This window comes from Mixophyes fleayi, chromosome 1 (genome assembly GCF_038048845.1).
Source record: "Mixophyes fleayi isolate aMixFle1 chromosome 1, aMixFle1.hap1, whole genome shotgun sequence".
NCBI lineage: Eukaryota > Metazoa > Chordata > Amphibia > Anura > Limnodynastidae > Mixophyes > Mixophyes fleayi.
The window spans coordinates 67694923-67720843 of NC_134402.1; the positions used below are offsets into that span (position 1 = coordinate 67694923).

The 25921-nt window shown below is 39.1% G+C and overlaps 1 protein-coding gene across 4 annotated transcripts in view; it reads right to left on the reverse strand.

Annotated features, from left to right (window-relative positions):
- Window positions 1-2278: 2278 nt before the first annotated feature.
- Window positions 2279-25921, reverse strand: part of DLC1 (DLC1 Rho GTPase activating protein) — a 393767-nt gene continuing 370124 nt past the window's right edge. For all 4 annotated transcript variants that reach the window (XM_075196165.1, XM_075196158.1, XM_075196174.1 and 1 more), the window contains 11 exons: window positions 18651-18714; window positions 15349-16763; window positions 14332-14508; window positions 12500-12659; window positions 11897-12095; window positions 8962-9175; window positions 8721-8835; window positions 8148-8366; window positions 6639-6856; window positions 5005-5178; window positions 2279-4180 (listed from right to left, as the gene is read on the reverse strand). In XM_075196165.1, coding sequence (XP_075052266.1) covers window positions 4060-4180; window positions 5005-5178; window positions 6639-6856; window positions 8148-8366; window positions 8721-8835; window positions 8962-9175; window positions 11897-12095; window positions 12500-12659; window positions 14332-14508; window positions 15349-16763; window positions 18651-18714 — 3076 coding nt within the window. In that variant the 3' untranslated portion in view covers window positions 2279-4059. The remainder of the gene's footprint in view (window positions 4181-5004; window positions 5179-6638; window positions 6857-8147; window positions 8367-8720; window positions 8836-8961; window positions 9176-11896; window positions 12096-12499; window positions 12660-14331; window positions 14509-15348; window positions 16764-18650; window positions 18715-25921) is intronic.

A 25921-nucleotide genomic window follows, 5' to 3' on the forward strand; every position in this document is an offset into this window, starting at 1 on the left:
GTGTGGAGTTTGCATGTTCTCCCTGTGTTTGCGTGGCGTGGGTTTCCCTCTGGGTGCTCTGGGTTCCTCCCACAATACAAAAACATACTAGTAGGCTAATTGGCTGCTATCAAATTGACCCTAGTCTCTGTCTGTGTGTGTATGTTAGGGAACTTAGACTGTAAGCTCCAATGGGGCAGTGACTGATATGAGCGAGTACACAGCTGCGGAATTAGTGATGCTATATAAATAGATGATGATTAAACGGGGTTCTCTTTCCCTACAGTGGCTATTATTAGTTTGTATGTTCTCCCTGTGTTTGCGTGGGTTTCCTCCGTTTTCCTCCCACACTCCAAAAACATACTGGTAGGTTATTGGCTGCTTACAAATTGACCATAGTGTGTGCTAGGGAATTTAGACTAAGTCCCAAAGGGGCAGTGTGTGAGTTCCCTGTACAGCGCTGTGGAATTAGTGACGCTATATAAATAAATGGTAATAATAATAATTCTTCATTTGTCCATGATCGCTGTGCAATGCTTGGGGGGCAGCAGATTCCCATGCAAACTTTACAATAGAATCTTATTTTTCAGCCCCACTAGAAGGTGTCACTGTGTGGAAGCATCCAGTAGATGACTGACAAACTTCCCAATCACTGGTATATGATACAGACCACTCCAGTTTACTGTAGAGAGGCTGTATTCAGGGTCTGATTATCCAATAGGCTGATTAGGCTGCAGCCTAGGTCATGGAGGGAGCAACATTTTTTGGTGGTGCAACACTGTGGCAGGGAATAAACTGAAATTGATTTTTTAATATAAGAGAATAGTTGTTCTCTAAAGTAAAAAGAAAACATGAAAGAAAAATGTTGTAAAGTTGAACATAGACATTGATGGGTGTGTGTGAAGGAACCTAAAACTTAAAAGAAGAATGTGTATTAGCCTGGTGTGGAAGGCGAGTGGGCTTATTAGCCTAGGGTGGCCTGAACCCTTAATCAGGTCCTGGCTGCATTGGACAAACAGACATGGCAGAACTTCCCTTCTATTGACGTATTTTGGATTAGTCGGGCAGATTTACTAAAAAAAAAAAGAAATATAAAAAATTCACCTAGCACAGTCAACACTCAACACCATAAAGTAAAAAAACCCACAACAAAACATTGAACGTCTTTTCCCCTCCAAACAAGTACATTTACATACATGTAATAGCTGCCACTAAGTGGACCATAGCCTTTATCTGGTTGAAAATTACTTTGGCAATAATTACGGTCCAAACAATGTGACATATAGTTAATGAAAAACTGAACAGCCCGTTTTGAGATTCATGACCTAAGTTCCTGTATTGCAACCTTGAATTGATAAGTGGACTCAGGTTTTGGGGCTACAATCTAATTGTGAAAGGTGAGAGCTAAGAGAGTTATCTTACTTGGTGCAACAAAGTTTGGAACCTGTGTGTGTGAACAGATTCATAGCCCTTCTGTGACTATATTAGGTGCTCCTGCTTTTGGCAAATCATGCCGGAATAGGAACACTTTGGAAAGAAGAGAAAGGGTATTTTGAACAGAAAGCAATGACTGAAGATTGGGGCAAAACATACCACTGAAGAAGCAGAGCAGGAAAGTATTTGAAAACAGTTTAGCGAGTTACTTTTTTTGTATACATAAAATCAAGCATGAAATATGGGATTTATTCTATTGCATCAAAAATGCTATAAATCATTTGTGTTCACTTGTATGTAACCTTTAACAATGTTTAGATCAGTCATCAGTTCACACATTACACGTAGCCAGGAAAAGATGAAAACCTCTTAGTCTTCCAGATGTATAATTATGTCAAGATTAGAAATAATGATTATGTTAAAAAAGGACAGTAAATAAATATTAAAAAAATCTTCTTACAATCACAAATGTATTTTTAAAAGCTGCACCACACTGACCTGGCTAGGAGGTATTTGTCATTTCACCTACAATTGCTGTGCAGCTGAAAGCAATTCATTGTCCTCTGAGACCAAACATTTCAGATGCCAAATGGCTCTTGTTGTCATTCATTTGGCTTAACAGGAAGTATGGGGTGCACAGCAAAAATGGTTCCCCTGAGGAACTTTATATTGGATATCTGATAAATTCCTGAAATGTTTGCGCATTCAACTTAAATGTAGGTTGACATAATGAAGAGTTAATGGTATTTTAACGATATCTAAAAACAAATCTGGAAATGTTAACCAATGCTTTTGAACACAGGATCAACCTGTATTGTGTAATTTAATAAGCTATAATGTAATTAGGAAAGAGGACGCAATAGAATTTCATTTAAAACATTTAATAGTGCACTTGGCTATATTTTGTAAAGACATACGCATCAAGATATAAATCTATTTTCTATGCTCGTTTATCATGTTTAGCATATTTAGAATTGAAGGAATGCATCCAGATACAAGAAACTTTATCTGAGGTATAAATACATACATATATTTTAAATAATTACCTTTGCCATGCATTTCGTATCTTAGACAATACACATTAGATTAAAGTGGTATTTACAGTAATGCTTTTTTTATTTTTACAATCAAAGATTACAATGAATATACAACATTTAGGTATTTAATGATATATGTGGAAACACTGATAATGAAACACTTTTTTTTTTACTATTACATAAAACAAATTCTTCATTGAAAAGCATTTAAAATAATACTGACAATGGTAACAAAAAAAAAAAGTCTTTCAACAACTTTCATTCATAAAAGTTCTCCTTTCAGTCTGCATACAATTAATTTACCTTAAATAACTTCCAACATTCCTTCTCTGTATTGTAAAGTGGAGGACAAGTCCTAAACCCATAGGATGCCAGAGGCTCTTCTCTATGAATGGCAGTGAATTCACCTCTGTCACCTACTGTATTAACAATCTTCCTACCAGTCTTTGTTGTACACGATTGTCATTGGAAGTTAGCTCTAAACTGACCAGGGAATCCGGTCTCTAATATAGACAAGCAGTATCCAGCTGTTAAATGGCAACCATATAAAAAGTACAGTAAAAGTACTTAAAATAATTATTTAAATTACCTGTTGCCTGATAAGGCAACTAGTCTTACTGCGATTAACACAAAATATATAATATATTAAAATAATAGCACATATGTTGTAATTCAGTAAGGTTTACTGTCAGGGGGAAAGTGTTCAAATGTTAGTCTTTGAATGAAATTCTAAACCAATTAAAAATATTTTGTGTGTGTTGAGTGTTTGACAATCTGGGGGTAAATGTATCAAGCTGAGAGTTTTCCGGCGGGTTTGAAAAACCAATTAGATTCTAGCCATCATTTGTTTAGTACATTCTACAAAATGACAGCTAGAATCTGATTGGTTGCTATAGGCAACATCTCCACTTTTCAAACCCGCCGGAAAACTCTCAGCTTGATACATTTACCCCCTGGTGTGAAATGTGTAGATTCTTTCGCTGTGGAATCTAGCAGTAGAAATGACCTCCGGTAAGCAAACCTGTGGCGGTTTCAATTGTTAATATTTTGGCCACTGTAAAACCTTCCTATTAACTGAACCTGAGTTTAAAACCATTAAAAGTTACCTATCCGTGTACCAGACACTAGATGACTGGTTTAAATTCACAAGGATGACACTCAAACACACATTTTCACTGTGCAAATCGTTCTCTTCTGGAAAAAAAAAAGAAAAAAAGAAAATAAGATATATTTAATGGAGTACCAATTCCAGTGGATACACCAGTCCCTCAGTATGCTCAAAAATAAAATGAATGACAATATACAAGAAAAACAGCATATAGGAATGTGGCGTTTCTTAATTTTGCACGATACATACTTCCAATAAAGTCATTTTGCTTCCCAGAAGCAAAGTAAATAGATATGTAATAAAAACATATATGATGATATACGTTGAGAGTTTATAGGAGAATAATTTCCAGTCCAGGGCATTAAGCACCATACAGACAAAAAGCAGCTTCATATCTCGGCTATAGCCAGTCCCAAGCAACTTGCAAAGGTCCAACATCAGGGATTCTTATTTTGCAACACGGCTCATCTTCCACTTCCTGGGTGACTTTTCCTCAATTGGTCACCGTGACTTTCCATGATTGCTTTCTGGTTGTGGACTGATAAAGGAGTCTCGGATCCTGACAACTTCTGCTGCGCACAACTGTCCAAAAACTTTATTGTACCATTCTGGCATGTGGCCCCTGTGACACAAGAGTAGATATTTAGACATCAATATGATTTAAAAGGACATATGTGACAAGGTACACACAGTACTGCAATGACCACAGAATAAATGTTGTCAACCTAAACATGAATACTAAGTGTCATAAAAAGGATTCTTCTGAGAGAGAACCGTTCGTAACTAGATCCCTCATCAGATGCAGAGGAAGCATCTGATGAGGGATACTGGTGGCCTGATATATATCGCCATGACCTTCCTGACTCTTAGTTCAAGTCTAGTCATGCAAAGAGAATGAATGACCGCCCTAGGATATCTGACGAGCGTGCTTTAGAACTGGCTTTAACAAATATGAAATTACCAAACTGAAGTGACAAACGGTATTTCAAATATTGCTTGCCCCCAGAGACAATTGGCTCCCAATCTGCTATTTTCTTATGTGATTCTTGTAGAATATATAACTTGAATATTTAATATTAGGATAAATATGAATAAATCTTGCAGATCCATATGCATTATTTTTGATGTAGGTATGTATGAGTTTTATTTTTTACCTACAGTAGAGTCTAGTGACTAAACTGGATACAGTATCCAGTGATTGCTGGTAGAATTATATGCTATTTTAATCCTATTTGAAACAAGGTTACAAATTTGGGACAAAAAGGTAAAATTCAAGACCTCATTGTCTGCATGATCAGTGTGATAAGATATTGAGGTGTCTCAGATTTGAGAAGAGAGTCACAGTTGGAATACATTTGGAGTATTTATATTCACACAGATCGGTGGATTAATGTCAGAAAAGTGGAATATTTTGTAACAATTGTATAGGACGTTGGTGGTCCTTACCTCATATCCGCTCTGCACAGGTAGGTGAGCTTAGATTTTCCTGTTCCACAAGGCTCAATGAGGTATTTGGATAGAAGTACATTGACTCTTACACCCAGTAAAGGAGCTTGTTCATGTTCCACAGATGTATGCTGAAGCACACAGGCTCCTTTTGGTAAATTATTTCTCCACGATCTGTAGGGATTAAAATGAGAGCAGATTTAAAATAACTATCTTGTAACCTCGAAGGGCCTGATTTAGAATCAGGCGCAAGTCCTTTTGTTCTGTGCAAAAAGCACTTCTGGCCAAAGATCAGTCTCAGTTTGCACTCTGACGGAGATGGATCTCCCCTTGCACCTCTCTGCGCTTAGAGAGGTGGAACGGGGGAGGTAGTGGGCGAGCCTAGCACTTTAAAGGCGTGATCACGCGGGTTACATGCTATTTTGAGTTGAAAGCCGACGCAAATAGGTCCTTAGGGTTTATGTATTAAAAAACAAAGTAAAACATAATTAAATAAAAAAAAAAAGGCCTGCACCCCCTCCCAAACAGCATAACCAACATAGCGCTGTTTGGGGGGGGGTACAATTTTTTATATACATTTTTTTGTTATTACATTTTATTATCTGCTTTACAGGGTGCTGTGCATGATGCATGATACACTTGCACGCCGGCCCATAAGGCAGATAAAGAGACGTGTTTGTGCAATTTGCACAGTATTCTAAGTCGCATGGATCTAAAGATCTGTGCCGCTCTAAATGCTGTGTATATTGCATCCTGTAATTTACACTAACGATTTCAGTGTAAACTGCGCCCAACTCTAAATGAGGCCCTAAATGTGCAACCATGGCGTGTCTATTTATGGTATTATTTACAGACACACATTATGCTTCTACTATTAATAGTTTCTAATTAATATGCCTGGGAATAATGTCCATTATTGAAAGAAATATTTATTGTATAGTAATATATTTCTTGAATTTTAGTCATGCTGTAACAATGTATAGATTTTGTGTTTATGCTGCAACTGGACATACTGAATTACTACACCCTAAATTAGTAATTGTGAATCCCTTATTCTCTTAGTCAATGCTGCCTCATCTCCTTCACAGGTGACTAAGTAATTACTCATCACAAAGAAACTAATACAATGAAAAAACCATTTGTCTGCTGCTTTCATACAATTTCCCTACATACTTGTAAGATACAAGCATTGCTGGCTAGATTATTATAGTGGGGATTTTAAAATCCTCCATACCAAATAAATGATGGACTTTGCCATGGGCAGCATGGTGGCTCAGTGGTTAGCACTTCTGCCTCACAGCACTGGGGTCATGAGTTCAATTCACGACCATGGCCTTATCTCTGTGGAGTTTGTATGTTCTCCCCGTGTTTGTGTGGATTTCCTCCGGGTGCTCCGGTTTCCTCCCCCACTCCAAAAACATACTGGTAGGTTAATTGGCTGCTAACAAATTTACCCCAATGTGTGTGTGAGGGAATTTAGACTGTAAGCCCCAATGGGCAGGGACTGATGTGAGCGAGTTCTCTGTACAGCACTGCGGAATTAGTGGCTCTATATAATAAATGGTAATAATAATAATAATAATAATAATAATAATAGAATGGCAGATGCAATGTATTATTTTATGGACACTCACCTTAAAACTACACAGTCTCTAGCTGGATGTGGAGCCATGTTATTTTGAACATATTGATAAATGTCAGTCTGTTCATCTAAAGCCTCAATAACTTTCGAGTCCAGCAGATCCTCGTCCCACAGATGTTGCTCTTTCAGCAGACGTTGAAGAACATTTTCTGGTTGAGCCGGGATCTCTATAGTGCTTTTCCACAGCCGAAGAGGGGGCCCTTCAGAAATCTGAGATGTAAACAAACAGCAGTGAGATACTGAACATTTTTCTCAGGAAAGGTACATTTAAAATTAGTAGCTGATAAATGTGAAAAGCAGAAAAATCACCATAAAACTAATACTGTTCCATTCCCTCATGTGGTAACTATGAACTGCAAGACCTGCAGGTGATCACTGCATCTGTTTGGTCATTAACCAGTTTATAACCCCCCGCAGTATATCTTTGTTACCCAGGTTGGCTCAACAACATAGATAAACGGCCAGTCAGGGGCAAACGCAGTATTGGCAGAGAGGAGTTTCCATGCCACACCGCCAGTGGGCATGGCCAGCATGCTTCGGGCATGTCTATAATTTTAGACGGTGCTTGGCTGCTCTCCAACTGTTCCTATCCCCATCATATACACGGGCAATGCTGCGTGCACTACTGTTAGGGGCACACAGTTCTCCCTTTTCGAGCAGAGCCGTGTGAAGCGGGACATACCTCCCAACTGTCCCTACAATCAGGACAAAGTCCTGACTGAGTGCGCCAGAACAGTTGTCAGACTGTCCTGCTCTCTCCTACCTGTTCTTGCTAGTTTTAATACTTGTTGGGGAGAGATGGCTGTGAACAGTGCAGACAGAAACGATCTGCACACAAGATGCAAAGTGGCTGATCCCAGAGTAGGGTCCAGCCACCTCAAGCATACAGTACCCCAGGATGGGAGTAAGGGGGGGTTCCAGGCACTAGGAAAACCCCCCTCGGTTAGCCAATTCCGTCCATGCCCTCTCGATCACATAGAGCACTTGATTGAGCAGTTGTCAGAGCAGGGAAATTGCTAGGAAAACTGGTGACCTAAATCTATGACAGTACTGGGATTCCTTAACATGCATGGTGGTCCTCCAGAGGGTAGGAAAAATCCAGACTGATCTCCGCTGACACCAACCCATATTAAATCCATTTGATTAACATCAAATTGCAGCGTACATGTTGTGCTAATTTGCAGGGGAGATCCACCAGACTCTCTCCTCTTATTCTAAAGAGTCTTCTACAGTAAGATAAAAAAAGGGAACACAAAACAGTTTCCTTTCATCCCCACCCCCTCCCCTGCATGATAAAAATATGAAACAATGTCAGGCAAAATACATTTTTCCCTCATACATCACTGATTTTCCTGTATAATGTCATGAAAGCAACATATATTCCATTACGATATCACAAGAAAGCCGTGTCACACCATAATGTAAAAAAAAATGATATGTAAGAGAAGAAAAGGTTAACCTAGGCTAGAACAACACAAAGACAAAAAAAAAAACAACTTACTTTTTTGTAGGCGAGGTCAGCTGGCTCTGATGTGGAACAGCTGACCCATCCCTTGAACTTGTCCTTGGCCTCTTTGAGCAGGTTGTCAACGCCTTCTTGGAGGTAAGACTGATAGTCACACAGCCCCTCTGTATTCCCATTGACCAGTTCCTCCAGGCACGCTGGCCTCAGGTCTTGTTCCATGTAAGAGTTACGGCACTTGCTCATTTCTTCAGGAATCTGATCCAGGAAAAAAAAAAAAGGTAAATAAAATAAGATCATATCTGTTAAGCTGTCTAACAATAACTTAGTTGTAAGGGATTGAGGAAAAGACTGGACACCAATGTTATCAATCACTTCCACACTGTTAGTGTTAGAATACAGGCCAAGGTAACTCAGGGAAATATATTTGTACTATAACAGAAGTAATTCTGATAAACCCTGGGTTTTAAACCATTATGTAACCAGCAGCGAAAGAAAGATTTACAACACGAAAGCAAAATATTATTGTGGAATCACAGTGACTCCATATGCAATCAGAAAGCAGGGAATAGGTTTAATTGTCAGGAACTTGGAATATAAGGTGACTGATACCTGGAAGAGTTTCTTGCATTCGGCAATCATATGTGCTAAACCTTGGGTGGCAGCAAGGTTTTCATTCAAATCTTTCTGATCGGGCTTCCCCAAGCTCTGCTTTCTCTGCATCACCCTGGAAAAAAGTATACACAGAGGTAATGTTTAGCCATTGTGATCCTGCCTAAGAAACCATTTAGGTAGAAAAAAAGGTCATTTGGAAATCCAATATGAACACATGTAACAGAGCAGGACCCAGTACCTGGGAGACGAGTTCTCTCTCTTTAAGGTATTGAGGTGGAACAGAGAAGGTGCTAAACACACAGCCAGGTTGGTGGGTGTCATCTGGTTTTCATCCACAGCTGCAGCAACATCATTCAGGAAGTATAACAGAGTTTGCAGAACCTCCCGGTTCTCATCAGGCAGCAGCATAATGGCAGCCTTGATAGCCTGGAGACGCTGGTCTTTTGGAACATCTATAGAGAGCAGTAAAAAAAAATCAATGCACACAAGATCCAATACTACAGTATGTTAAACTTTTTTATATTTATATTATACTTAGTGTTAACTGAAACTAAAAGAAAACCCTGTTTTTCCAAAGCTGGTCATGCACTAGCTGACTCTGCTACTCAACTCAAGAGTTGAGGGACAGGATCATCCTTCAGTTTGTCTACACTTATAGGTGCCCAAATCCGACAACATCCGGCTGTTCGGTCTTAGCGGCCTGTTCGTGCGGTGGAAATATGACCACACGCAGGCACATCGTACATGCGTATTTTCCACCACACCAGGTAATGGCTCATTCATTTAAGTACCTTACACACTTAACTGTTGTTGATAAAAACATTTTGGTCCAGTAACAATGTACAGTAGTTATGGATTTGATGTTGTGTATGTACAAGTGAACACGTCACTGTGTCCTACACAAATATAGAAGCAGGATCATTATCTGGCATCGCAGTTGTGTTGGGGCCACACATGCAGGGATATCAGACTAATTACCTAATATTTGCTGACTTATTGTAACGTTTGTGGCCAGCTTATATATAAACACCTGGGGGTATATTTACTAAACTGTGGGTTTGAAAAAGTGGAGATGTTGCCTATAGCAACCAATCAGATTCTAGCTGTCATTAATTTAGTCCATTCTACAAAATGACAGCTAGAATCTGATTGGTTGCTATAGGCAACATCTCCACTTTTTCAAACCCGCAGTTTAGTAAATATACCCCCTGTTTTTCTCCTATGGGTGAGGTTTGTTGGCATCTACTTTACATGTTCTGTGCCCATCTGTTCAGAAACTGGCCTCACCCACTCACTTTCACAGTGTTTCATGTATAACTTGTCTCAGAGGGCAAAACACAACTAGGTATGAGGAGACCCACATACCAGCAAGGGGTTTATTTTTGCATATTCAATTCCTCTACTCAAACACAAATTAATTGTTTGCCTTGCTTAAAATAAAAAAAATATTATTTACAAAAATTCCCAAATCGAATGGTGGATAATTGTTAGAGTAAACAAACCTGATAAAAACCTGCTGCCTCAATAGACAGCAATATGCTCCATTAATATCAGTATGTAAGACTACGTGCATACATCTCATTATATGACCATGCCTTCTGCAAAGTCACCTCTAAACGTATGTAGTTAGCTACATAGACAATGAGACAGGGTTTTCCCAGTAAGAATCTCAGGACTCTTTGAAAGCATGAATATGAAACACTTGAGAAGAAAAAACAGACTTATAAAAACAGACTCTTCAACAAACAGCTCTATGGTTACAAATTGAGCATTTCATAAAAATTTCATAAGGAAACTTGTAACAGGGCCCATTAATTCCCTTCTTTCCACTTCTTCAGTGTAACCAGCTTAGACAAACACAAAAAGAGGTCACTCGTGAAGCGCTAAACGTACAATGCACAATGCAAAATCAGCCCCCAAGCTATTCAAAATGCACATGGATTACCGACAAAGCACATGGGTTTGTAAAGCAAAATTTTTTGGAACTGTAGTAAAGTAAGATTTCATTTTGCATAGTACGATTCTTTTTTTTTTTTAAATGAAGGGATGGACTGGCCAATTCCACTAGCTGGCTGTCTTTCGATCTCTTCCTATACATATAATGTGCCCTCATGTTGTTCTTTGGAACAGAAGTACATTTATAGGTGTACTCTGAGCGATATAATAAAAGCTTCACACACACACACAAAAGTACCACATCTAATAATGACTGTGTCCCCTCCCTATAATTATTAACTTAATCTATATATTAGACTTGACCGAGCAGTAGTTTAGGAGAAAATGGACCATAATGAAAAGGGTAGGAGTTTTCTTGATGTGACATTTACACTGCTTGATGTTCTACAAGCTTCTCATCACACCATGTGACTGCACGTCTAGCTTACCCACACATTTCCTGAGAGTGTAGACTAGAAGTACACCCTGAAGTACACTAGTGCAAAACAAAGGCATTTTGCAGTGCATATCAAGTTTGCTTCATCAATAACCTCCAAGGGCTAGATTTACTAAGCTGCGGGTTTGCAAAAGTGGGGATGTTGCCTATAGCAACCAATCAGAATCTAGCTTTCATTTATTTAGTACTTTCTACAAAATGACAGCTAGAATCTGATTGGTTGCTATAGGCAACACCCCCACTTTTTCAAACCCGCAGCTTAGTAAATCTAGCCCCAAGTCTACTAAATATCTAAATGCTGCATAGGCTATTAAAAATGTTTTTTTACTAATTATTTCTACTTTTAATAGAAAATCAGAAAAAATGGTGAGAGGGAACTAATTTCTGATATGTCGAGTTGCCAGTTCCACTGAGCAGCAGCAGAAGTTTTATTATGACATCATCTGCTTCTCTTAAGCTCACACAGTTTGTGTGGCTGTTCACGGCCTTCAGAGTTGGCCATCTTACTGCAGATAATTCCGCTCTCCAAGCCAGGAAAGAGAGAGTCTGCTGGTTTCTTTGGAAAATGTACTGTGATCATTCTAATTATTTATTTTTGAGTCCTGTAATGAGGACGTTTAAAATGTTACTCAAAATAAGACGCTCAAAAATAAAACCACACTAAATATAATGTATAATGGCGTCATGAAAAATAAAATAAATTTGCCAATTATTGAAGAAAATGTTCAACCAAACAACAACAACAACAACAACAACAACAACAACAACAACAACAACTTACACTGATAGATCTGCAGGAAAGTTTCTGAGAGTTTGTTGGTGAGAAGGGGCTCTGGCAAGTCTCTGAAATACTGCTTTAGCATGTCAGCCAGGTCATAAGCAGATTGTCCCTCGTACATCAAGCAATCAGCACTGTTCTCACTTATTTCCCGCAGAGCCAGGATTCTAGACTTGACCCCGGATTTTCTGAACAGTCCGACCTTCAAAAACAAAGTAGTGGTTTAGGGACATAATTTATGATTAAACATATTGAAGATGATATAATCTTCCAATATATTTCATGTAAGACAAACCTATAATTGCTTACTCTCCCGGAATTCCCTGGAGGTTCCCGAATTTCGGGAAGTCCTCCGGGAAGAGTATGCAAACCTCCCGGACCCTGTAAACTGCCGAAATTCACGGTATTGAATAGCGGGGGCGGGGCTTAAATGTTTCAATAAGCCCCGCCCCTGCTATTCCGTACTTTGAATTTCTGTATTTTATGGTGGGGGCGGAGCTATAGTGACGTAATGATGTCATCACGCCCCCTCCTACCCTCTGTCACCTGATCTGTACTCCCATCTCCCAGATGACAGATTTAAAAAATAGGCAAGTATGGACAAACCTGATCCAAGCACTGGCTGCGTAGGTATCGCATGGCTTGCTGTATGCTGGGCGGCAGTGGCTGACCAGATCTCTGCACATTAATAGCTAACGGAACTCCAAACACGTTCTTGTCTCTGTAGTCTGGAACTTTAACCCGTTTCATAAACTTTGGCACAGCCCTACATAAGCAAAACAGAACATAAAACCCATATAAGTCATACCATATTATAACAAATTCAAGGACTATGGGGACTTAAGGGTTCATCCACTCAAATTTTATTTATTTACTTTTAAACATTGGTATTTTTACAGCATTCAAAAAAATTATGCAGGCATTTTGCAAACAAGGACAAAATGTTTTTAAAAGAGAAATGCATTTATGACTTGTTTTTATTTTGAATCCTATTAAAGAAGTGTACAAGTTACCTCCAAAATACTGAAAAAATGCCTATATGGTCAAGCCTGTAATACACTGAACAAACATATAATGGTCCATAGATTGTAAGCTTACCTCTCTGTCTGTATGTATTACCCAGTATTGTTTTATTAATGTTTGTTCCCAATTGTAAAGCGCTACGGAATCTGCTAGCGCTATACAAATAAATGTTGATGGTGATGATGGCTGTTTAATCAAATCAATCAAAATATCGCCCCACTATACTTTGAGTAAACATAGTACTAAGTAACTGTTCTAACAAATCTCTGGCTGTGTAATGCATTTATTCAGAGCACATCTAGGATCTCCAGCCAGAAGATACTATTCTCTTAACACATTGACACACTGGAATAATGAAAGCTGTGCAGAAGCCAGGAAGAAAGTCAGTAAATCCTGCAGAGAAAGCCCCCTAATAATGTCACTTCTTCACTCTTCTCCTAATCAACAGAAAATAGCCTGGTTAACAAAGAAGGTTTTCTTCTATTAACAAAGACTCCAAGTAGAGTCTACCACCCAGCATCACGCGTAGCAGCAGGGATCTAGTGTAAAGAATTAGGGGCTGTCAGCCAGAAACATCAGCCCTATAAATGAGTGAATTGAAAAGGAACATGGCCAATTCTAAAAAGGGTTACGGAAAAGAGTCACAGTAAAACAATGCTCTATAATGTGCTTTTATGTTTTGAACAATATAAAATACATCTAGCACTTGAGCGCTCAACCCACCCTACTTACATACAAATTGCCATTCACACAATGAACACTGCAGTGAACTTGCTTCTTATGTTGCCATTTTGGCTAATAAATGAATTGAACGCAAAAAAGGATAATACTTTCTTTGTACATGAAAAAAAAAAGCAAAAAGATCATGACTCATATGAGAATTCAAAACACGCATGAACTATGTGCAAATACCCATTTCTATATGCCATAACAATTCCTGCATTTCTGGGAATTCAGATAATAGTCCTTTGAATGAGAAAAGACTTTGATGTCGTGGGTTACAAATTTTTGTGGCGAAGAGGGAAGAAGGGATATTGTTACATATTTTATCTATGCCACTAGCAAACCTATGAGCAATTCCTGAGATATCTGGCACTGAAAGGAATCTGTAACAATTATGTGCATGTGTGATGATAACATTATTACACTTACATGTTTTGCCTTACAGATACGGACATTAATTTTTAGCAAGGGCAGAAATGGAAGTTGCCCTAAGTCTTAAGCTCTAGAGAACATCCCTGGACCTAGATTTGCTCCCCGTTTCAGACAAAAGCCCCATGTTTGAGTATTTTGAATACTTATAAGTGATAATACTATTGCACTGTTGTTTCTTTGTTAGCTGTATAGCATTCTAAGTGGTTACTTGGGCGTATAAATCCCACTGCATTGCTACATCATGGATGCTCTATACTCACCAGCTGAATCCATGTTTGTTTGAAGGGGTGTACTTCTCCAGAAGAGCGGTTAACTTTAAAAGTGAGTATTTCTGAAGTAAGTTAATCTGAGTCACTGACTGGCAGTTGATTTGCAGTGAGGCAGACCGTAAACTGGGACGATGTGAGCTTTGGAAGCTGTGCCATCTGAATCGGTGCCTACATCATATAAAAAGGATGTTTAGAACCCGAGTGATGTATAAAGCTTTCAGACATTTGTTTGCCATGATTTGGTTGACAAGCCCCAACATTCTTTTATGAATCAGACATTCTGAAGGTATGACTTGTGTTTGCCATTGCAATGACTGATCACCAAGCAGTCATCAGAACAACTGCTCCCACACTATCTTCACCAGTAAATGTTTGATTGCAAGAGTATTTCGAAACATTTAAAAAAGTACATCTGTAAATGTTCCCGAACCCTGAAATCTAAGCTGTTTGAAAAGGTCTTTTGTCAGCAAAAGTAATTTACTTTTCCTAATTTTATCAGCTGTGAGTGACATCCTGCTGTGTCTTTTAATAGCTTTACAATATAACTTCCTGTTCTGCAAGCAGGAAGTCCAAAGTGCATAGGAATATTGTTTTCCTTGCAGAAGAAAAACTCAATTGTACATGTCAGTTCAGACAACATCTGGAAAACTTCCCAATTATATTTATGTAGGCTATAACCAGCCCTATAGGAAACAGCTGTTTGTATCTTAGCTATAGCTTTCCTTTCATACCAAATTTCAACCTAGACTAACTCTGGGTAAAAAGAAGAATAAGGCAGTTTCATTGTAAATTAAACAATGACTTACAGTAAGTATGCTGTCTCAGCTGTGTGTGAACAATTTTCTGACAATAGAAAAATCACCCCTAAAGATTTCAGGTAGCTGGTTAAGTACAGTTAGCAACATATGCAATAATATACAATATTAGACAGTTATTGTTCTTCTAGACAGCATTAATGACACTAATATGTTTTAAGATAAGAACACAACATAACTAAAAATCACAAACCTATTGGATCTCGTCAAGGATGCCCCTACTCCTGAGTCTCTCCTCCCTTGGATTACAGTCGTCTCCTCACACTCATTCAATGAGTTCCCCGTGCTGTCTAAATCGCTAAGAACACTGCAGTCATTATCAATATCCAAGTGTATCTGCTTGGGAGAAGAGGGACAAGGAGACACAGAGTCCAGAGCGGAATCAGAATCACCCTCATCATAAAATTTCTCTGTCCACTGGTTGACTATCCTCTGCATGCCCTTCACATGGTACAAGATGTCATCCAGTTCTGGGAAAATGTCCTCATGTTCCAGCTCAGCGAGGTCACCATTACTGGAGTACAGAAGTGTGCCTGGAACATTGTCATATATACTCAACCGGCTGCCTTCAGAACAACAAGAATTGCGTCTCCTGAAAGAACATTTGGAGCTGCCAACGCTGCTGACACTGTTTTCCCTTGTAAAGTTGAGGCGCTCATGCCCATGAAAACTCCCATTTCTCCAGTTCACAGAAGACCTACTGTCCGTAGGAGACAAATTTCCATTTGAAAGTGCTTTAGGAAAGGTCCCAGGTTTGTGGTCCTCAGGGATAAAAAACACGGCATCCTCACCAAAGTCCCTCTGGTTCTTAAAGTTTTGTTCAAGAACATCGCTGAAGGTTGACTGGTTGAAGGGGTCAAAACCTTCCAAGTACATTCCAACTCTTTTATGGCAAGCACTTAAGCTCCGTGTTCTTGTGATTGGACTTGGAGTGCTAACTGCACTGCTTGTCTCTGATTGACTACTGCTACTGCTGGTCTGTGTGGAGTTTGAGATACTCCTCTTGCGCACTTTTGGGGCATATATATGGTTCCCATTGAGAGATGATATTTCCACACAGTTAAGATGTTTGAGCTTATCATCATCAACCCCTTCTTGTAAGATAGGTTCACTTATTGTCAGACCTGTTTTGGACTGTGATTTCTTTCTGCTATGAGATGTTTTGATCTTCAGACTTTCCATTCTTTTTAGAAGGCTCTTTGTTCTAGACCTTGAGCTCTTTTCAGTTGCCTTTATGTTGAAATTAAAATTGGAAAGTTCTTTTGGCGATGGAAGGCTACCAAATGAGTCATCATTGGCAAATAGGTTGCTGGATGAACAAACGCTGATAACGGAGTTTGTTCTTGTAGTGCCCGCCTCACTGGGAACGTGTGCTCTTTGACTGTCACTGCTGGTACTGTGGATTGATGAAACTTCTTGGTGTTCACTCAGGTCTGTAAGAATGCTATCTTGGCTCACAGCATTTGCCAGCTGGCGAGAGTCACACAACACTGGTTTATGCACTTGAAACACATCAAATTCTTCCAATCTGGACCACCTTTTACTGTCCCTCTGGAACGTCCATTTACCACTGATTGCACAAGGTTCATCTTCATCTGAATCTTCACTCTATACAGTGAATAATTAGAAGAACATGTATCATCATCATCATCAGCTATTTATATAGCACCACTAATTCCACAGCGCTGTACAGAGAACTCATTTTAGTCCCTGCCCCTTACAGTCTAAACTCCCTAACATACACACACTGAGACATAGACAGAGAGAAAGAGGGAGAGAGAGAGACTAAGGTCACATTTTAATAGCAGCCAATCAACCTACCAGTGAGTTTTGGGGAGTGGGAGGAAACCGGAGCACCCTGGAGGAAACCGGAGCACCCGGAGGAAACTCGCGCAAACCCACACACAGATAAGACCATGGTCGGGAATCGAACCGATGACCCAAGCTGAGTGAGGCAAAAGAACTAACCACTAAGCCACCGTTGGATTATTGTATCCAAGGCTAAAATAGTTGTTTATCTAGATTTTGCTAACAAATACTAACAAATGCACTTTGTCAGAAAACAAAATAATAGCACTGCCTGTGTAAAAAAAGGGGCATTTTGATAAAGAAAGAACCCAAGGAATTCCCATCAGTCCAGTCCAATTAAATCTATGGAGACATGGATAAAGAGTATATACAGTTGCGTGGCTTGAAAACGAAATTGTTTTATAGAAAGAGTATTTTTTTATGCTGAGGAAGATAAATAGGTTTTATGTTCTGTTTTCGCATTATTGTCCTTCTGAACATAAAGCAGTCTTATTTTTACATGGGCATTGTAAGAAAGATGGCTTGGCTGATTTGGCAAACTATAAACAAGCAATTGATAGCCTAAACATTCATCCTCCTATTGTCTTTAAGTGAAACACTGAGATAACGCACTGGTCACTACCACATCTACCATCCCCCCCTCGCTTACTACCTAACATAATTAACTACAAAAGTGCTAGAGGCAACTTTATAGTAAATAAGCATGTCTGACTGAACATCTGTGTTCTACACTAAAAAAAAAGCAGAAACAACAATTAACTAACCATTACCTATGGCAAAGGCACATTTTGGGATAACAGAAAAATGTTCCATAATATAAAGAGACACAGACATAAAACTACTAAATATATTTTAAACCACATATAACAAAATAGATGCATCTCTGGTAGTATTGTGGTTTAGAGTCTGTGTTCTTAGAGTGTCCTTTAGTTACCCTCTTTGTTTCGATCGTCTTAAACTAGCTGGTGGAGCAATGATAGCCAGATAGAACCAGTCAACACAGATGATAAACAGGGTAGTATCAGAAACATGTCAATAGGGAGGTATTTGAAAAACATGACTAGAAACTTGCTCATAAATCTTAAAATCCCTTTTAAGTGCCAGATTATGTAATCAAGCTATAGGTATCGTTTTTTTCAGGAATTAATCTATGAGTCAGGAGTAGAATTTCATGATGAGCATTCTAAATTAAAAGTTTATAGGGGAAAAAATATTTAGAAAAAGAGGGGCATATGGAAGCCCCTGTGTGTATAATATATATATATAGTAACCAGATAAATGCAACTTATTAAATATCATCCTTCTTTCCGCCTTATTTTTTTTGCTATTTTTTTTGTTAGTTATATTGTTGGCACACCTTTCTATATACCAGTATTATTGCCTTAAATGACTGCTAATCTTTTTTTTTCACTCTTTTCTTTCACCAATAAAAATAATATTACACCACTATTTCTCTCCTTTAGTTGTGTTTGTACAACCATCTTATCTACAGAGGGGTTCATTAAGATTCTTTTAAAATTGGAAGGCAATTTAAAATGTAGCAAGTCATTTCATTAGCATTTCAATTTAAATCACTTGTAAATAGAACATCTAATTAACCAGTTAAGCATTATATGGAGAGGCTTCATGAAAAATGACTATAATTGCTTTAAATGGTCAAAATCTTCATCTTTTTTGGACACTTACCTTTTTTCGATTGGGACTGATTTCTAGCTTCATCACCGCACACTTATTTAAAGTATTTAAACGCCTGGAGAAGATAAAAGAAAAAAAAAATATAAGCCTTGGATGGTATAAGTAATGGTCAGCATTCACACATGTTGCAGTATTGACTTTGCAAAGGTCTATTGTTAATTAAAGCACAAAGGAAAAAACAGCTATTTCAGCTGTGAACTACTGTACACATTATGGGTATTTACAAAGTTTAAGAGGCGTGGGCCTGCAGCACAAATGTGGTTTTGTGACACGATCATCACATGTGTTTACATGACTTCAGTAGGTGGTGGAGAGTGCAGAAAACTTCCTATTAATGCATTTTATATGGAAAAGTGTATTTCTTGGGTGAATATCCAATTACCCCCTCACGCTCATGAAATAGTGCGCCAGCAAATTTTGTAGTTTCTGACAGAATGACTGCCTCAAATATGTGTAGATAAGGGGTGCTCTAGAATTATTGTGCACAATCATACAAAAGTGTTAACAAGTTTTTCTTGTGCTTATGACCTGGCCGTGTGTATGCACACTTAACTTTTTAATGTTCCACTCCAGGAGATCCTGGACGGGAGGTGGGGCATAATTATAAAAGGGACGGCCCCCCCTTGCGCCATTTTGACTCCGCCCTGTGATGCAATGACGTGAACACATAATATTGCTGCTGTGGACAGGGCCAAAATCACGCAATTCACCGCAAATTGCGTCATGGAGACTCCCATCCTGCCCACTTTACTAGGAAGTGGGCAGGATGTGTGACAATGGTCTGCTCTCCCGGGAGACCTACCTGGAACTCGTGAGTCTCCCGGAACTAACTGTGAGAGTGGGCAAGTATGGTGTATGCATATGTAGGTGTACCCCTGCCTGACATAATCCTGGCATATATACCATAAGTGCAGAGCTGGACACACCTTGAGATGCCTATGACCAACTCAGTATTGGGCGTAATGTGTCTCTGATTTACTGCACTTAACCCAACTGTACATATAGACCTTGTAAACACATACACGCCTGCATCTGTACAGTCATTCACAGATCTAGCAAAATAAAAAAAATATTTTAAATATAAGTTAAAGAGGCTTCATACTTTTGTTTACCTACGAGGAGACTTGCAAAACGAATACACTTTAAAAATATTCTTTCAAAACCTGAGCAAGAGCCAAGACAAGCAATTCCGTGTCTAAGGAATTCTCCATGTTCTTACAAGAAAATATGCTGGACTAGTGAAAAACTTAATATAAGCTTTGTACCAATATGTAAACAGGCCCTGGTTTAAATACCTTACCTTGAATACATACTTTACAACCAGCAGCGAACATGACTGTGTTCTTTATATCCACTTGCCTCAAATGAGCGGCTATCAAGTACAGTGCTATGTTAGTAAGTCAGTACATCTAAGTTACTACAGATTAGTATGTCACAGATGGATTCAGCAAACGTGCAATGATCCCAAGTTTATATTGTGATATATATATATATATATATATATACGCACCCACTAATGATATCTATTAGTGTCCTTAGTTTAATAGAGGCCCATTTCTAAGTAATTAAGGAATAAAAAAAAAATTAAAAAAAATGTACACTTGTATTGCATATGATCAACGTGGTTTAACGTTTTGAGAAATAAGTTAATTTATCATAAGAGAAAGAAATCATGTCGATGTAGAAGATGTGAGACCCTATTGTACGCAGGGCACACACAACAAGCACAGACTGCCCTTTCTTCCACATTTACACATCTAAATGCTAAATCCTAAGCAAACAAGTTGTGCGGTCAACTCGTGTTTTTTTCCTGCCAAATATATACTTTACAAACTATTTGAAAAATGCATTTGATATACAAAGCCGAAATAAGGCCCCCCGAATAGTTTTTAGTAGTTTAAGTAACAGGACAAATTGGACATAGCTAATTTACCCAAGTGTTCTATTGAAATCAGAGTGAATTTATTTTTTAATTTTTATTTTGCATTTTAATTTCTTTAAAATATACCTAGATCGAATAATCATGGACTGTAATAAAAACAACTTAAAATAGAGTAACAGGATCACGAGTGATTACTGACCTGTGACCAGTTGATAGTCTGGATACTATAATAAAGCTAATCAGTTGTCAGTCAGCTTAGCTGTGCTAAAGCGGAGAGTTACACTTAACTCACGATTATATTATGATTAACATTTATTTATATATCGCCAGCATCTTCAGTAGCGCTTTACTATTGGGAAGAAACATAGCAATAAAACAAGACTGGGTATTGACAGACAGACAGACAGACATGTAAGCGTGCCCAGCTTACAATCTATAGGATAATAAGAGTTTGATACATGTGGGGTAAGTACCACACATTGCATATTGGCCAAGCCAGATTGAAAGGGTAAAATGTGCTTTGTGGGTCTAAGCGATCCAGTCCCACAACAGTGTTGGTCTGGGGGAGGGTCATAGGGTTGTTGGAGCATAGAAAGGGAACACATGTAAGTTTTGTGTGAACCTGTGTAGAGGGATGGTAATTGGGCAGAGTAGCCTAGGGTGGTTAGGAGTGTAGTTTTGGAGTTTGATAAGCTTGCCTGAAGACGTGAGTTTTCAGGGAAAGTTTGAACGTTTGGAGGCTACAGAAAAGTCTTGTTATGCGAGGGGGGGCATTCCACAAAGTGGGTGCAGCCTGCAAAAAAAGCTCTGTGCAACCGGGAGTGGGATACTATTTAAATCTGCATTTTTATTTTCTAGATAAGTTGGTTGGTTTCCTCCAAATTACAAATCAAGAATCCAGAAAACAGTTATAGAACCTTTATTTTTGAAAAGAGAACTATTTTTTTTCTTTCTTTTTCCAAGAGAATGTCTTTACTGCTATCATTATACAGACCAATGAATTCTATGGGTGCCAGAATTTTATGTAGTTACATTGAAGCGCCTGGACAGGATAGGAAATGATAATCTGCTAGTAGGTTATGTCATCAGAACAGAACAACGTATCAAATACAATATTCAGTGGTCTGCATCATGGTATTGTTGGGAAATTATGGTCTAGAGACCCTTTTTCTTGTTAAGGGCGAGGGTTCCAACTGTCTGGAAAAAAACAAAAACAAACAAACCCCAAACAAAAAACCTTTGGTTCTGAAATATGTAGCCAATAGGACACAGCTATGCAACCTAGCTGTATATCTGTGTAGAGGGTATATCTAATATTATTCCCACTCCAGAATCCAAGACTTCTCCCGAGCTGCCCCCCTACACTGGAATGACCTCCCTCGCTCCATTGGTCTCGCTCCCAATCTGTGCTCCTTCAAACGGCAACTCAAAACTCACCTGTTCCTGAAAGCCTACCAGCCATCCACTTAACCCCTCATCCACTCTGCTTGTTCTCTCCTCTCTCCCCTGGTCTCTTTTTCTCCCTTGCATCACTGCCTCCCTTTCGTGCCTGTTTTGTCCACCCTCCCTTAGGATGTAAGCTCGCATGAGCAGGGCCCCTCTCCCCTCCTGTCTCCATACCTACTCTTCAGCTCCACCTTTACTCCATATGTCTGCCCGGAATTTTTGAAGCATTAGTACTTTGTGTTTATTGTTCTGTACTGTTTCACCCTGTATGGTCTACTGTTTGTACTATGTAAGGCACTGCGGAAACCTTGTGGCGCCTAACAAATAAATGATGATAATAATAATAATAATAATAATATTAGTGCTCAGTGGGCAGCAGTAAGATTCTTTGTGTATTGCTGTGGACAAAATGTCCTGCCACTTGAATTTATCAAGGCATGGCTCATTGGCAAGCCCTGACAACCCCCCCCCCCCAATCTCAAAAAAGTATAACCACCTACACTGGCAGCCTACCGTTGCCGGTGAATGTAGGATCTGACCCCAGTGGCTACAGCGCATGAGAGGCTAAAGCCGTGTATGTGCATTGCGAAGGGACCCAGTGGTAGAGGAAGAGAATTCTCCGCGGCGACATTAACAAGGTAAACTAACGCCATCTCAAGATTTGTGTCACGGCGAATTCTGCATAGATCTATGATGACTGCAAGAGAAATCTCAAACCTTTAAATCTTTAAAGTCTTGATAAAAATGTAAAGAACATCTGCGATGGCCATTCTCTGGAGAAAACAGCTGTTTTGTCCAGATTTTTGGCTCATCGCAGCTTAGTAAACAGACAGATAGACATCAAAAACAACAAAAGAACATTGAGAACCCTCCTAGCTGCATTAGGTAACTGGAATGTAATATATGACTTTTGACAGACTGCACTATCTAGTCCCATGCAGTTGCACACAACTCCCTTCTCTAACTTGCACAATGACTTTGATCTGCAGAAGAGAATCTTGGGTCTTGCTGATAAAACAGCCTAATCTCTGCGAGACTTTATTTTAATGTGTCTACAAAACAAAACTGCACAGTCGGTGGAGAAGGATAAAGCAGTCTGTTTTCGGAAAGATAAACTTTTACTGTTGTAAGTGTAAGGGAATAGTTCTTGAAATCCAAGTTAAAATCTGTCTGATACGCATGGTGTCAGTTACAAGAAAAATCATGTCTGCCCGGATTATATTTCCAGTGTGTCACATTTTATGGGTACCAAGAACAAAACAAATGAAGTTTGTTGTCTTTTTCTGACCTTGAGTGTTCTTTGCCTGGTGACCTTAACAGCAATTGGAGTTTCTCCAACTTATAAGTGTAGCGTAGAGCAGTGGTGAAAGGAATGATGTACAACTCAGGGAGACAGCCAGCCAAAACTAGGAGCTAAAGGGATGTGTATCCACTGATGCACCCTATTTATAAGTAGGCTTGTCTTTAATATCCACATAAATACAATAAAATGTATGCAGTAAACCCCATTGTTCATTCTGCCAAGTAAAATAGGTTTTCACATCAGAAATGTGAAGAAAAAAAAAGGAGGACATGTACACCCCAATATATGTAAGTAAGGTGAAGGGGAAAACCCATTTAAACCTATTATCTATAGACTTTCATGGCAGAGTCATCAATTCTCCTGTATAATGTGGCAAACGATTTTTAAAAAAATTACAATAATCCTAACGGTATGCCATCAGGAGCACACGCAGGGGGGAGACCCAGAAACCCCTCCCCCCGCTAACGAAGAGCCCCACATAGCGGCACTGTACTATAGAGCAGCCGCGGCGTTGTCAAAGAAGCGTCCGCAGCGGTTCTGTATTGTATACAGCACCGCCGCGGACGCTTCTTATACAGCGCCGCGGCTGCTGTATAATACAGCGCTGCCGAAACGGAGCTGCTGCGCATGCGCGGGCGCATGTGCAGCTCTCTCGCAGGGTTTTGTTTTTTTTGCGTGCGCCCCTGGCCATAGATGCAATGCAAGCCATAGTGGTATATGTGAGATAGGGTGTACTTTGAAAGAGAAACACTCCCCAAGAAACATAATAGCATGAGAATTGTAAAGCTTAAAGTGGAATTTTTATCCAGCTTCATAAGCAAAGAAACGTGTTCCACGTACTATATCTATGTGACAGTAAACTACACCTCTGTGAAGAAAATATATTCTTCAACATTCATAAAGCACTGTACAAATACCACTTCAAGTAAAAGAATTTTGGGTGCCGAGAGGTGCCTTGTGTTGAATAGGTCAACCTCTATGGGTGACCACAAGTAGCTGTAGCTGATGATAGTTTCTCACAGCCGATTATCTTCTCTATGACTAATGGTGAAGATCCGTCTGTCTAGACTACTGTTTATGTGTGTGTTTATGCATGGTAAATGGATACATGCCCTTTTCTAGGTCATTAAAAGCCACCCAAGATAATTTCAATGTAAAATACATCTGTATTGAATCTTCTATTTTGAAGTTTCGGAAACCAGAAATAATAATAATAATGAAAAAAGTAAGTGATGACTGCTGCTTTCTTATAATGTCAGAGGCATGGAGGGCTTAAGAGTTCTCAAAAGTAAGTCTTGTAACATTTCCACTGGTAAAAGTGGGATATATCAGGTCTGAGGTGTTTCTGACGCCCACACTGACAAATTTATGCAAGATAAACTGACACACAATAAATTTGCACATAGAGGAATTTTCACAAATGACTTCATGGTTAGGGATATTATTGCCAAGCAATTACTAATGTTTTCTAGTTTTGTGTGTGTCATGGTCTTATATAGAAAATAGGACTTTCAAGGAGTTTGGAGTAAGTCCTTGTGCAATAACAGGCCATGGTGCTGATCCATGAACATGTCTTTGTAACAGAAAAACAAGTCTGCAGAGGAGACGCATCCAGTAATGTTAATTTATTACGCAAGAAGTTGAACCAAATACAGACACTTTTTTGTGCCTTCATGGGACACGGCATTCCAATATGGAAGTCCTGCTCAGACAAGCTTGGAGAGGCTGCACACAGACCATCATAAGACACAGGTACAAAGGCCCCATCTGTGTGGAGCTTGTATGTTCTTCCCATGTTTGCTGCAATCATGTTCCTATCCCCTTTAAAGTTTCTATAGGCAACTTTTCCAGGAGAACAAACAGTTTGTTGGGTTACATATTGGTAATGTTGGTGTCTACATGGGCAGCACGGTTGTCTTAGTATGGGCAGCACGGGGGCTTAGTGGTCAGCACTTCTGCCTCTCGGCACTGGGATCATGAGTTTGATTCCCGACCATGGCCTTATCTGTGTGGAGTTTGTATGTTCTCCCCATGTTTGCGTGGGTTTCCTCTGGGTGCTGCGGTTTCCTCCCACATGCCAAAAAACATACAGGTAGGTTAATTGGCTTCTGATGAAAGTGCGTGTGGTAGGGACTATAGGTTCTTCAAAAAAAAAGAAATCTCTTAAAAAGGTGCCCCGTTAAGAGATCTCTTTTTCTTGAAGATGTTGTGTTTCCTGTTTCTCGAGGGGTTGCACCTCTACTCTTGAAATTAAATATGGAGGATACACATAGATAAAATATGTCATATTAGAGCAGTCTCACTTTATCTATAATAATAATTGTTAATCATTCTGTGCAGAAGTTCAAAAAGTTTTCATTAACCGTAGGGACTATAGTTGTAAGCTCCACTGGGGCAGGGACTGAGGTGAATGATTAAATATTCTCAGTAAAGTGTTGCGTAATATGCAAACGAAAATATACAAGGAACAGTTAATAAATAATTGATGAGATGGGCCTGTATAGTTCAGTATAATAAGGCAATGAAAGTTTCTGCTCAGTAAATCTGTGTTTGTAAATCAAAGTCATTTAGACTTTTAATGTTCTTTATTTTCACTGTAGACAAGTAGCTATTGGTTTCTACAAATACATA